The sequence below is a fragment of the Triturus cristatus genome, chromosome 3_2 (assembly GCF_964204655.1).
Source record: "Triturus cristatus chromosome 3_2, aTriCri1.1, whole genome shotgun sequence".
Lineage (NCBI taxonomy): Eukaryota > Metazoa > Chordata > Amphibia > Caudata > Salamandridae > Triturus > Triturus cristatus.
This window is the reverse complement of record NC_140584.1, coordinates 195,409,097-195,423,393: the sequence shown is the minus strand read 5'-3', so window position 1 is coordinate 195,423,393 and position 14,297 is coordinate 195,409,097. Positions and strand designations below refer to the sequence as shown.

General features: G+C 43.0%; 1 protein-coding gene across 1 annotated transcript in view; it reads right to left on the bottom strand.

Moving 5' to 3' along the window:
• CFAP221 (cilia and flagella associated protein 221) overlaps positions 1-14,297 on the bottom strand; it is a 563,252-nt gene that overhangs the window by 296,967 nt on the left and 251,988 nt on the right. Inside the window, exon 17 of the mRNA XM_085646788.1 lies at positions 5,120-5,200. Within this exon, the coding sequence (XP_085502914.1) occupies positions 5,120-5,200 (81 nt within the window). The remainder of the gene's footprint in view (positions 1-5,119; positions 5,201-14,297) is intronic.

The following is a 14,297-nucleotide window of genomic DNA, read 5'->3' as shown; positions in this document are numbered from 1 at the left end:
TATGTCTGTGCAGTTCTTTTATTCCATAAGCTTGGGGATTAATAAACAGCATGCATATAGGAAGCAGTATGCACATACACCAGATCGGTTTAAAAAAAATAATACTTTTTTTATACATTGCTAAGTCATAATGTTATAAGAAAACAACAAAAGAGTGTAATGAAAACAGAACGTATGAGTCTGAGTAATACAAACTATAATAACACTGTGAATCAATCTTGAGTGTTTAGTGAACCCTCACTCATCAACATAGTTGATGACATGCTTCATCATGGGGTTCTGCTGGAGGTACCTTGTGTACCACCAGTGTGCTACGACGCTGTGTTTAAGGCGGAGCAACAGAGAAAGACTAAAAATGTTCGTCGGAATCAGTGTAAGTGAACGTGAAAATAAATGGTTAAAATGTCAAGATCCATCCAACAATCAATTTAATTAGGATGGGGCTTAAACCGTTAAAAACAGTGGCGGATGTATACTCTTGACTATTAATGAGTCCGGAACATCCAATAGTGGTCAACGTGGTCGACATGTTTCAGCTTATTGTGTCTGATTTACCAAGCTTTCATCAGGACCTAACCAGGAATGCACCAGGGCGGTATAGGCTTACTAAAGCCCACCCTAACCTCAGGTGTTTTTGGGAACCGATACACTCACGGTTTCAGTTGCGTTCCTTCCGTATTCTCGAAAGGATACCTGTATGGGAGTAATCACATAAAGTGCAACACATCAATCAATGACTCTTAATTATGTGGTACTTTATATAAACAACAGATTGAAGTCAGTGTTAAACGTGGGACAGGATGTCGATTCGAATACGTCATGCCCACTGACTATATTAGTGTTAAGAATACTTGAAAACATGCTAAATGCATATATACCCTCTTTAGGGAAACTACTCCAATCGATACAATGGCCGACGAGTATTACAAGATAAACAAAACCAGTAGATTGCAAAAATAGGCACTAATAACCAAATGAAAAAATACGGCACTCACATGTAAAAAAGCAATGCTGTACTCCTTAGGCAGACAGTGGGTGGCGGGACTACAGGACAACTGTTAGGGATAAACGGGAAAGATATAGATATAAATAACCCGAAACCCAAATCGGTCCATCCCGTAAGTTTACGCGGCAGGCCAAAAGGAGTAGGAAAAAGCCCATCCTTGGTACTTACATCTTCCAAGTCACCTGCCTGGCGCGTACACCTAAATGAAACCACCTCGCCTGGAGTCAGCGTTTGGTACGATCATCGCGGTAAAAATAGGCGAGATCTCACCATTAACCGGAAATCCGGTTTGTGTGAAAGTGAAAGAAACAGACAACAGACTCAAGGAAAGACTAGAGCGCTGAATGTTTCAAAATTTAGAAAATTCAAAACTTTATGCGTCGATAGACTGATGAACAAATACATCATAATCACAGACTAGGGAAATTGACTCAGAATGTGATACTTGTAAGTGATCGATCTCGCATATAATGACCAAAACGAATCATGTAAAGTATTAAAATTGGAAACTAGACCCTAGTTAGGCTGGAATTATTTAGTGCCCTAGTCTGTGATTATGATGTATTTGTTCATCAGTCTATCGACGCATAAAGTTTTGAATTTTCTAAATTTTGAAACATTCAGCGCTCTAGTCTTTCCTTGAGTCTGTTGTCTGTTTCTTTCACTTTCACACAAACCGGATTTCCGGTTAATGGTGAGATCTCGCCTATTTTTACCGCGATGATCGTACCAAACGCTGACTCCAGGCGAGGTGGTTTCATTTAGGTGTACGCGCCAGGCAGGTGACTTGGAAGATGTAAGTACCAAGGATGGGCTTTTTCCTACTCCTTTTGGCCTGCCGCGTAAACTTACGGGATGGACCGATTTGGGTTTCGGGTTATTTATATCTCTATCTTTCCCGTTTATCCCTAACAGTTGTCCTGTAGTCCCGCCACCCACTGTCTGCCTAAGGAGTACAGCATTGCTTTTTTACATGTGAGTGCCGTATTTTTTCATTTGGTTATTAGTGCCTATTTTTGCAATCTACTGGTTTTGTTTATCTTGTAATACTCGTCGGCCATTGTATCGATTGGAGTAGTTTCCCTAAAGAGGGTATATATGCATTTAGCATGTTTTCAAGTATTCTTAACACTAATATAGTCAGTGGGCATGACGTATTCGAATCGACATCCTGTCCCACGTTTAACACTGACTTCAATCTGTTGTTTATATAAAGTACCACATAATTAAGAGTCATTGATTGATGTGTTGCACTTTATGTGATTACTCCCATACAGGTATCCTTTCGAGAATACGGAAGGAACGCAACTGAAACCGTGAGTGTATCGGTTCCCAAAAACACCTGAGGTTAGGGTGGGCTTTAGTAAGCCTATACCGCCCTGGTGCATTCCTGGTTAGGTCCTGATGAAAGCTTGGTAAATCAGACACAATAAGCTGAAACATGTCGACCACGTTGACCACTATTGGATGTTCCTGACTCATTAATAGTCAAGAGTATACATCCGCCACTGTTTTTAACGGTTTAAGCCCCATCCTAATTAAATTGATTGTTGGATGGATCTTGACATTTTAACCATTTATTTTCACGTTCACTTACACTGATTCCGACGAACATTTTTAGTCTTTCTCTGTTGCTCCGCCTTAAACACAGCGTCGTAGCACACTGGTGGTACACAAGGTACCTCCAGCAGAACCCCATGATGAAGCATGTCATCAACTATGTTGATGAGTGAGGGTTCACTAAACATTCAAGATTGATTCACAGTGTTATTATAGTTTGTATTACTCAGACTCATACGTTCTGTTTTCATTACACTCTTTTGTTGTTTTCTTATGATTGATTTAGGGGGACTAAGAGTGTGTCTTGACCCTCTCTCTCTTGTTGTTCGAAAATAAGTCATAATGTTGTCATATAAGTGCAATGTAGGAAATAAAATGAATGAGCTTAAACCGCGTGTTACCAGATACTGTTCGAGTCAGAGCGCACACTCTCACCCATGCCTCGTCTGACATAGTTCTATCCAAAGTCAATTTACTAAGCCTCCCGTACTCGCAAATACACATAATTTTGGTAATAAAACGAATAAACAACATCACTGTTAATCTTACTAGCAGAATCGCAGAATAAGTTCTAAAAATGTAATGGCTTATTGACGACGGCAGTGAATGCTTAGAACCAAAATGGTCCAAAATCAAAGCTTTGGTTAAAGCAATTTAGAGGGAATGTTTAGCATATTTAGATAATTAAACTAATTTCACTAGAAAAGGGGTGTAATCAGTGCCGTCTTAACGCATGGGCACACTGGGCATTTGCCTGGGGGCCCCATGAGCATAGGGGCCCCATGCAGACCAGAATTTAACACACATTTTCCGTTAAACAGTTTTATTCCTGTTAGTGGTTGTGTAGGCGGGGCCCAGTGCACTGTTTTGCCAGGGGCCCATAATGCAGGAAACATTGTTTACAATGCATGCCATCCATCGCATGCCATTACAACGCAAGTCGTTAGAATGACGCGTTGTTACATCGCCCGCCATTACAAGGCAAGCCGTTACAACGACTTACTGTAGGGGGCAGAAGGTGTTGGATTTGTTGGATTTTCAATCCAACACCTTCCTTACTGTTGCACAGACTGGAGTTGTAATAGTAAATTACACTATTCCAAACACCAGCAGCCCTCCTACAGCAAGTCGTTGTAACCACTTGTGTTGTGATGCCATGTGATGTAACAAGGCGTCGTTGTAACGACATGCGTTGTAATGGCATGCTTTGAAAACGCATGCGTTGTAACAAGTGCTATTCTTTCAGGTACAATCTGGCTGTCAGGTTTTGAATCCTTAGATGATGCTTATTAGGCCTGCCCGTGTGCATTATACTGCCATACCTGTATTTATGAACTTAGTTCCAGCCTATGGCTAGATTGTAGGAAGTGGGTCGTGTGCCATAGACTGTAAAGAAAATACAGAGGAGTCCCGCTTTATAGGATGAGATATTCTGTGAGTGTGAGCTTACAAGTCCTTTTGGTGGCAGTGATTTGGCAAATTCTATATGTCCGAGACACCAAATATCAAAATCGGACTATTACAAATCATATATTTCCAGCTCAGCAAAATGCAAGTAACGACATTGAGGAGGAGAATCTTTAGCCCAACTGAACCACATGGAATTTTATTCTGGAAAAAATGAAATGGGGACAGAAATGATTACTGTTGGGGCAGGGAAGGTGAATTGATCAGTGTGAACTCATAGTTGTGGGCTTAAAGATCTACATCAGATAGAAATAAGCACATACAGGTCTTTAGTTAGGCTAACAGTGAGCGGTGAACTCACTACAGTCTGTCACCGCTACAGTAAAGCTGCTGCACCAGCATATGCGCAGTAGAAGACGAAGCACAGTTCACAGGTCATTTAGAGTTCCCCATGACTAGACCAAAGCCACAATAAAACTTCAATTTGGCAATACTACTGCTGAAAAGTGAGGAGGTGAGGAATAAAGTGTTGTTATTGGGGATCAACACAGACTAGGGCGGGCTGCTCAGTTTGGCGAGTAAGGACAGAATGAACCATGCGACTAGGGAATTGTGAGGAAGAACAAAGCAGAGCTTGGAAAGGACACAGAGTGCAACAGGGAAAGAAAAGAGAAGAGAGACCAGAGGGGACAGACAGAGTTGAGAAGTTGTAGTAGGCTAGCAGAAAAGACAAACCGGACCAGGACTGGGACAAGCGGCAACTGTATCTGGACCCATCATCTAATTATATTCATTAAATGGTGGAGGAAAAGAGCATAGAGAAAGGGGGCGTGGAAGTAGTTACATGGCAAGTTGTCCCCATGTGAAATCAATCACATAAAGGGGTAGGTAAGCAGAGGAAAAGATGCAAGGTGAAAGCCATACTTCATGAGAAGTAACGAGTTCACCAAATCTATTGATTTTCTAACAAGGCAACACAATGTAGCACAAACTGTTAAACATCCACCTATTATATTTTTAGCATAGAAAATTAAATTTTGAAGTGGTTTACACCTCTATCACATGTATGAAGGATACATTATGGGACTTAGTTGTTTAAAGAAATAGAAGTGAAAAACAACCACAAGGAAGGATGCTGATAATAACCTTCAGGTCGTAGAATGGAAGAACTTGTTTTACTGGAACATCTGCAGGTCTCACAGGAACCAATCCAAGGGCATCGGGAGCCTAAAACACAAATATTTAAAAAAAATATCTCAGCTTTTTTTTTAATGGGAAACCTAGGTGGATGCGAGGTTTAAATAGCACCAGAGAGCCAAGATTTCTCAAATGAATTTTCATGTTACATTTTGTTTCACAAATATGTCCACTGGAAAACGTGGAGCACAACACAGCATATACAAACGGTACATTTTCACGAATTAATTGAGAGCAGACCGATTATAATACTAAAATATTGCACATAATATGCAATTACATCCACCATTATTAAACAGCATATTGAAAACTGAAGTTGAATTTATAACCATGCAACAGAATGTCTAAGTTCTGGAAGAATTAGGTATATTCGAAAAATAGAGGTGCAGCTTTAATATGCTCTTCCCATAACTAGTTGTGATTCGACATAAAATGTCCATGAATAGCCCAGAATAGTAATCATTACACCCACTGTAATTGTGACAAAGCAATACCTACGCACCACCGACTGGTAATAGACCTCAAGGGCCCCTAGCACCTCCCCGTCACCCAGCCCTTTGTCTCTCAACACCCAGACCTTAACTGCACCTCACTGCAGCCTTCAGCCCCTAATTTAAAGCTTTCCAAGAAAAAAACATTCACAGGTTACCCTAATCTACCGTGCATGCATAATGGTGCTTCACCTTGTTGAATGAAGCTTCACAGGGCCAATCCCTGTCATAGCAGCTTGCTGTGTGGTGTCACACCTGCCCACATCTGTTTCCTATAGCCTCAAGACACTTTTAACGCATGTTGCATAACATAACCATGCAGTATAGGCTCCTGTGGGCCATTATATTAGCTTCATGCATTATGATATTGTGCTTGTCATGCTCACCTACTAATGTTTGTGTTCTGATAGTTGCTTATTTTTCAAGTCTATGTACTAAAGTTCTTTTAACATGCATGAGAAAAAAATAACACATTGATCTCAGGGGTACCCCATACTTTCTCATGAAGCAAGTCCTTGCATCTCATGTTTTTTCACAGCATACGATTTGGAACAAAGGGTTTTATTATTCTGCTAATAAGCATAAATCAACATCTCCATGCAGGGAAGCTGATCCGAAAACATGCTAGCTCACAGCAGTGGGCAGGTCACTGGCACATGTGGGCTGTTCCAGCGCATGTTGTGCTCATCCTGGCTAAGTTATCCTGGAATGGTAATGCACTTCTCATTATGGCAAGCCCCTAACCTGGGTGCTTCTATATTTATATGATGTTGGGCATATTGATTTTATTTACTTTGCCATTGCTTTGCTTATACTCATGCCATGGCTATATTTGCTATAACTAGGCTGCAGATTTTCTGCATAAGGGTAGTGCATAATAAAATCTGAAGATAAAATATTAAATGTGTGTACTTATTCTGCAACCCAAGAAGGTGAAACCCACAAATACCCTGTTGAGCACTTAGCAAGTTTGATTGCATAATCCCCTTGTGGCCCTTTGTGTGACATAGCCCAAAGGAGGAAAGGTGGGACTGATCTCCTTTCTGTTTTCTCTGCAGGGTCCATAGGCTATTATCACAGCAGACTCTGGGGACGACTAAGATCTGACAGGTATGACCACAATCCTGCCATGTGTTACTCGCTTCCCAAGGACATCAGACATGATCAGTGAAGTTGCTTGTAACTATTGGTCTTGCTCTTGCAGCTGGAGTGCCCAATGCAGGTTCAGGAGTGCTAGATCAAGGCTATGTTTTCAGGATTTGCACATAAGAATAATTGACATACAATGAACTAAAAAGGAAACTATTTCCCTAATCAATGGTTATCCTACGAAGTCCAGTGTGGAATCAGATCTCATTGAACACTGTGTCTTAAAAGAACACAAAACAACGCAACATGTAAAGATTACAAACAACTAATGAAAGTATGGTGGAGGAGGAGCAGGTTTCAATACCCTTGAAGAGATGATTTTTTATGTAATTGTATGACTGCAGCTGCAATTCCTAGTCTGCGTTGTTTCTCCGTACTGCTACCTTCTAATCAGATTGGACAGACAATAACCCTGGGACCTTGCATATCCATTAGCATTAAAGAAGTTCCAAAGACAATGGATTGTATGGAGAGTGAAAGATGTCTTGCTTCCACCTACTTGAGTTGCAACGCTGTTTCCCTAACCTTTTTATGTGAGTAGTTGGGAGGTATTCCTAACTTAGTTGTTACATATGCTTGAATATTCAGGCGACACACTAGCTCTTGAAAAAGACACTGCAAATTGGGCTACAGTTCTTTCACCAAATCTTTGACAACACAACTTCAAGCTCATAGTATATTCAAGGGCATGGTTCCATCTCAAGCATGTGCAACTGCAGGATATTCTTTTTGTTGTTCTGTTCTTTTTGCAAAAGCATTTCAGCAAATGTATTACAGAGGCTTGATATTTTTGTTTTATTTGTGCAGTTTTATATAGCTCAAATTTGGCCCAAGGGCTGTAGACCCCTAGTGAGAGTACACCAGAAGCATACGTTTTACATTAAAGCTACATGTTACACAATTTGTTTAGGCATAGGGAGGTTAAGCGATTTGCCCTGAATCACAGCATGTTGAGTAGATGCCGGATTTGAGCCTCGATCTGCAGTTCTGAAGTCGGAAACTCTAGCTAATTTGCCACATCTCCTCCCTAGTGATCCAAGCATGATCCAAGTATACACCTTATTGGCCGCCTTCTCTAAAGAAGGTATAAACTGGCGCCAAGATGAGGGCACGCTGAAGCCATTTTTTGCCCAACACCTGAGCAGATCAAAAGTCAAGGGGTCAATCCAGATCAGAAGGTTACCTAGGCAACAAGTGTCTATTGTTAGTGAGGCATGTGGAGTGACAATAGAGCCAGAGGCCCATCACAGCCCAATTTTGTCCTTCTTTTACAATCACTTTTGTAACTTAATGATGGGCTCTTTGCTATGCCACTGTGTATCAAAGTGTTATTATGCTGAACAAAAAGGTACACTTGGTGTGCAAATCTACAGTAGTAGCTCTCAAATTTCAAATCAAGATGGAGTAAAAAAAAATACAAGTTGAAATACTGAAAAAAAATGCGTTTCTTACACCTGATTCTAAAGGAAGTGAGTTATTAGAGGAGAATGAATTAAACCTTTCTTTTCGTCTATATCTAGAAAGCCCACAGAGAAGAGGGTGATGAGGTCATTTTTCAGTTAGATGAAACTCACAGTCAGGGGATTCACAGTAAAAGTATCACTGTCAGCTCTCAACATGGATAGAATAAAGGTCAAGATCAAATACCACACACCTGTGTACAAGATGGGCAAGGAAGTAAAGGGGAGGGCATGTATGCACTTGTAATCCATGTATGCTTGACTTGGGCACTGTTACCTGGAAACTGTATGAGCTTCTACAACATCAATCCCAGTATATCTGGCATGCTACTGTCTGACACTTGCTTTCTTGGAAAAAACATGTTTGATTGACCTCTGCAGTTTCAGCCAGGATAGACTGATTCCAGTGGATTTAGGCCCAGATCTCTGTAATGGGGAGAATGTATGACATTGTTCTGCATTCTGTCCATCAACTGTTGTTTTTGCATTTGTCACCCCGAGTGAGACGGGTATGCCCAGACATGGGTCCCGTGCTCGCCATGCCACTGGAATCAACCTATCCTGGCTGATGAGGGGTGAAACCCCGAAACCGGTCCTAGGATGCTTATTTCCAGTCCAGAGAGGACCTAGCTTGGCAGTTCAGGCTGGACTGTTCCCATGAGGCACAGGGTCAAGACTGATTTGCATATGGCTGGGTTCAAACTGGAATGGCATGGTGAGCAAAACAATGACGGATTTAGGCACAGATCTCTGTACTGGGGTGAATGTATGACATTGTTCTGCATTCCGTCCATCAACTGTTGTTTTTGCATTTGTCACCCCGAGTGGGACGGGTATGCCCAGACGTCGGTCCCGTGCTCGCCATGCCACTGGAATCAAGCTATTCTGGCTGAAGAGGGGTGAAACCCCGAAACTGGTCCTAGGATGCTTGTTTCCAGTCCAGAGAGAACCGAGCTTCGGAGTTCGGGCTGGACTGTTCCCATGAGGCACAGGGTCAAGACTGATTTGCATATGGCTGGGTTCAAACTGGAATGGCATTGTGAGCAAAAAAACAATGGATTTAGGCCCAGATCTCTGTACTGGGGTGAATGTATGACATTGTTCTGCATTCTGTCTATCAACTGTTGTTTTTGCATTTGTCACTCACCAAATAGTGGCATGCTTCATCATCGGTGCCTATTCACACCCTGGTAGGGTAGTATCTCCAGGGCAAACTCAACCAGAAGGAAGTTCTTATATAAAGTAGTTCTCTGGCTAAAGCATGAATCTAGATCGGTAAGAGAAACTAAAAGTGCATCATGGTGTACCCGAAGAGGATTCCTTTTTATTAATAGGGATAACGAGTACAGGGTTATAATTGAGCATTAGTATATTAATTGCCCTGGTTTTGCCAACATGTTTCGGCCACCGCCAAGATCCCATCTGGGTCTGAGGCTTTTGTCAGGGCTGTGTGTATATCCCTGCTAGCCTATACATGCATTTCATGCACATTTATGAGGCATAAGAATCTCAGCTGAGGAGGGACCTTCTAATTCAGAGGCACCTACACAAAATGAAAGGGAAAATACAAAAGAAGTAAAGCTAAGCAATTTAATCACAAGCATTTATTTCTGGGAAGAGGAGGGTGGGTGTTCACTAACGTGTAGTTTGCAGGAGGACATTAAGTACCCCATTAACAAACAGCTGGTACCCAGGTTTAAAGCTAAACAAGGGGGGCAAACTGTATTCATCATAGCCAGTCCAATCCTTGCTTTTGCAAGCAAAGTTATTTATTCGGATTATGAAAGATCCAGTTTAAAAATTAATGGAAGATTGACCCCTATTAAAGCCTATACTCATCATAGCTAGTCCAATCCTTGCTTGTGCACGCAAAGTTATTTTTCAGATCATGAAAGATCCAATCTAAAAATTAATGGAAGATTGACTCCCATTACAGACTGCAAACCAAATCCAATGATTGTAACATTATAAAACTGCTCATGTGCCATTGGATGTAACCCAGAAATGTCGTCCTGCGTGCACATGCACAAATTCATTCACACCTCTTACCCTATTGAAGGATGTTTCTGGGGTCATGCCTGTCTGGCGGAAGGAACCGTCCTATAGTCAAACTATAGTCAAACTGATACAAAAAGACATTTAAAGATTAAGCCTGGGCAAAGCACTACGCTACGCTCGCGTAGTTTGCAAAGTTTGCGCTACTTCGCACTACGTGAATTGCACGTAGCACAGTGTAAACACGCGTAGCGTAGTGCAGCGGTCATTTTTTGCTTGCTCGCGGTCCTCAACGTCAAGTTGGCGACCGCGAGCAAGCAAAATGACATCCCGGCGAGACTTTTTCCTTGTTCCCGATCAGCAACATCAAGTTGCCGATCGCGAGCGTGGAAAATAAACCTCCCGGCGAGCTTCTCAACGTGGGGAGGTCAGGTTTCTCATTGCAAGAGGTCGTGTATGCTCGCGACCGCTCGCAATGAGAAACTACCAGTCCGTGTTGAGAAAGCTGCCGCTTGAGTAGAAATCTACTCGAGCGGCAGAAAACGACTGCTTGCACTGTGCAAGATGCAGTTTGCACTGATTGCACAGTGCGGACAAGCATCCGGCACTGTGCAATCAGTGCGAACAGCATCTTGCACAGTGCACTATGCAGTTTGTGTAGCTCGCGTAGTGCGAAGTGCACTTCGCGTAGCTACGCGTAGCGCTACTTCGCAAACTACGCCCAGGGTTATTTAAGATAATGAATGTCGCTAATCAATGTCATATAAGAGTTTCAAAATCACTACCTTACATAATTCAATCCACATGTCTTTACGTGTTCATTTCAGAAGTGCCTAGGACCGCCTTATTCTCAAGGTGCACTAGAATGGATTAGTAAGTATTGTTTTGAAGTAAGGCATATTTGCGCACCTCATGCACGGCCCACTTGTCGGTGTGAGAAAATCACTGCAATCATGTTGTCGCCCATAAAAAACATAAGCGCAATATGCGCAATGGTCTAGGTATTGTTAAGTTTCAAAGCCCCCGCCAAGATTTGTGTTTTTTAGAACGGCTAAGTCAAGGAAGAACAATATCATTTGTAAGTGCCCAAAGTGAACTTTAATTGTGCCCTCATAATATTACAGAGAGCCCCATGGTGCTAACAATGGATACGAAGTTAAAGATACGCTGCGTGTTGTGTACCTTCTTCGTATTTATGGGTGATGATCAGTACGACTAGTCTTGGTGTAGTTTTCACTTTTTATAACTCCCACCATGTGTCCTGTGTACTAAAATACAAAGTCGGGAAAAGAATGAGTTTAACAGAAAAGCCTAAAGAACCCTTTTGTTTGCTCCCATAATGTTTGTAATGGCAAGGTGGGGGTGTCAGATGTCGCAAAAAGCACTTCCTGCATCAAGAAATTGGTGCCGCTACTGTCACCTATGCACATAGCTCAGACCACTGCCAAACAAACTCGTGTTTGTGTCAGAGGGTTTTAAAGGGGAGGTGGCCATCAATCAGGGTGTATGCACTGACATATCCCTGCCTGCGACCATCATTCTGACAAAATTGTTCATGCCAATATTGGTTTTTTCACATAGGTAACCACGCGAACAATCAGACTTCACCTTCCAGCAGCCCGATTATCATAAACAGGGATACGTCATTGTATGTATGGGTTTATCTTTTAGCGGCTAGCAGAATCCCAATTCCTTCCAATAGTAAAGAAACCTCTGCAATCTGTTGACAGTGATACTTAATATTGGTCAGCTCTGCTTCCCATGCCTATATTCTTTTTCAGGCAGCCTCGCGAAACATCGGACTACATTTCCCATCATCCCGATGGTCGCAGCAGGGATAAGTCAGTGCTTGCGCCCTGATTGTTGACCACCCCCCCTTTAAAAACGTTTGACACGAACACGAGTTCGTTCGGTGGTTGTCTGAGCAGCGTGCATAGGTGACACTAGTGGCACCGATCCCTTGATGCAGTAAGTGATTTTCGCGATCTCTGACTCCCATAGGGCCCTTACAAACATTACGGGGATCAAACAAAAGGGTTCTTTAGGCTCTTCTGTAAGACTCATTCTTCTCACAACTATGGGGCTTATTACGATTACTTAATGTCTTCGGTCTCCGACCGACACCGTCTCAGTCTCGGGACAGACCGATCTCAGGTCAGCGATTCCGACCGCCTGATTACGATGCGACCGAAAACTGTTCGGTTGGATTCTCACTGTTCTCTATGGGAGCTTGTGAGGCTCCTATGGAGAAATGGGTGTGTGTCTGTGTAAAACCTTGCACCCTGTGGCAGGCACCCCATGGTGCCTGCCACACAGTGCAGGGTTTTACAGGGGGGTACCCTAGGTACCCCCTCGACCACCAACCGTAGGCCACAAAGGCAAGAGGGCCCTGCTAAGCTCCCAAAGTCGCTTTCTGACAGCCTTTCCGTGTCGGAGAGGTGGGCAAGGAGAGGCTGTCGGAAACCGGCATCGTGATCCAGACAGCGGAAACGCCACCCATAGGGGATTATGGTGAGGTTCTGACAGACAGGAATACTCCGAGAGCCGGTCAGAACCGAGTTGGAATGACCGGCCAGTTTACGTTCTGACCGCTGACATCGTAATCGGGAGATTAGACCGCAAACAGACCGAGTCAGTCGGGAAGTCTCCGACGTGGTCATAAAGCTTCCGACTAGCAGTCGGAGGCTTTCCAACCAACAGCGTTACTGGCCCCTATCTGTATTTTAATACATACAACCCTTGGTGAGGGCTTTAAAAAGTAAAAACTACACTAACACTGGACATACTGAGCATCGCCCATACATGCAATGAAGGTACATGCAGCGTAGGTTTATCTCCACGTCCACTGGTACCACCACAGGGATTTTAGTAATGTTATGAGGGCACAATTAAGGGTCACTTTGTACACTTACAAATGATATTGTTCTTCCTTTACTTAGGCATTCTAAGAAAACAAGAATACTGGCGGGGGCTTTGAAACTTAACAATAACCAAACCAGTGAAATCAAGTATAACGGTTATGTTTTCCATGTGCAAATACATGATTGCAGTGATTTTCTTGCACTGACAAGCGGGCCATGAGGTGCGCAAACATGCCTTACCTCAGAGCAATACCACCTAATCCGTTCTACCGCACCTTGAGAATAAGATAGTCCTAGGAGCTTCTGAAAGGAACAGATAAAGACATGTGGATTGAATTATGTGTGGTAGTGATTTTGAAATTCTTGTGTGACATTGATTTACGGACATTCATTATCCTAAATGTCTTTTTGTAAGTGTTTGACTATAGGACGGTGTTAGAAATGGGGGTTTCAAGTTGGCAATGGCTTTCTTCTAGTCAGGATAAGGGGTAGCTTGGCATGAGCAGTCAGGCTTTATCTCAGAGGTAGTGTGTGAAGCATTTGCACATAACATACAGTAATACAGTGAAAACACTACAAAAGGGCACCACCCCAATTTTACAAAAGTAACCAATATTTTATCTGTGCAAACAAGACCAAAACAATAAAAGACCAACATACAGTAATCAAAAATATGCAGAGAATGACTTTAAAATGCAGTTCCTTAAATCCGGTAGCTCCATCTGAGGCTAGCACGGTGCTAAAAACAACAGAATCTAACAGTTCCGGCCGACCGCATCAGTGCGGACCGGCGTCAGTGTCAGGAGACTTGTAAGCAGTCCCTTTGGTTCCGGCCGATTGTGTCGGTGCAGGCCAGTAGCGGCAACCATCTCGGTTACGATGTGAAGCGTAACGGTGCGGTGTGCGGTGTCCTCAAGTCGCGGTACAGGCAGCGGCTAAGTGACGGTCGTCCAGCAGCATCGGTGAGGCCAGGACTGAGGTGCGAAGCGTGGCGGTGCTCGTTGCAGTCCTGACAGGTCATGGTGCAAGAGGCAGTGCCAGTTGATGCAAGCTGACGTTGGTGGGCCCAGGTAGCGATGTGGGAAGGGGAGGTGAGTCATGTGACTTACGAGCAGTGCCCCTAATCCACAGTGCAGTCACGGGTGTCGCCATCAGCATGCAGTGACATCGT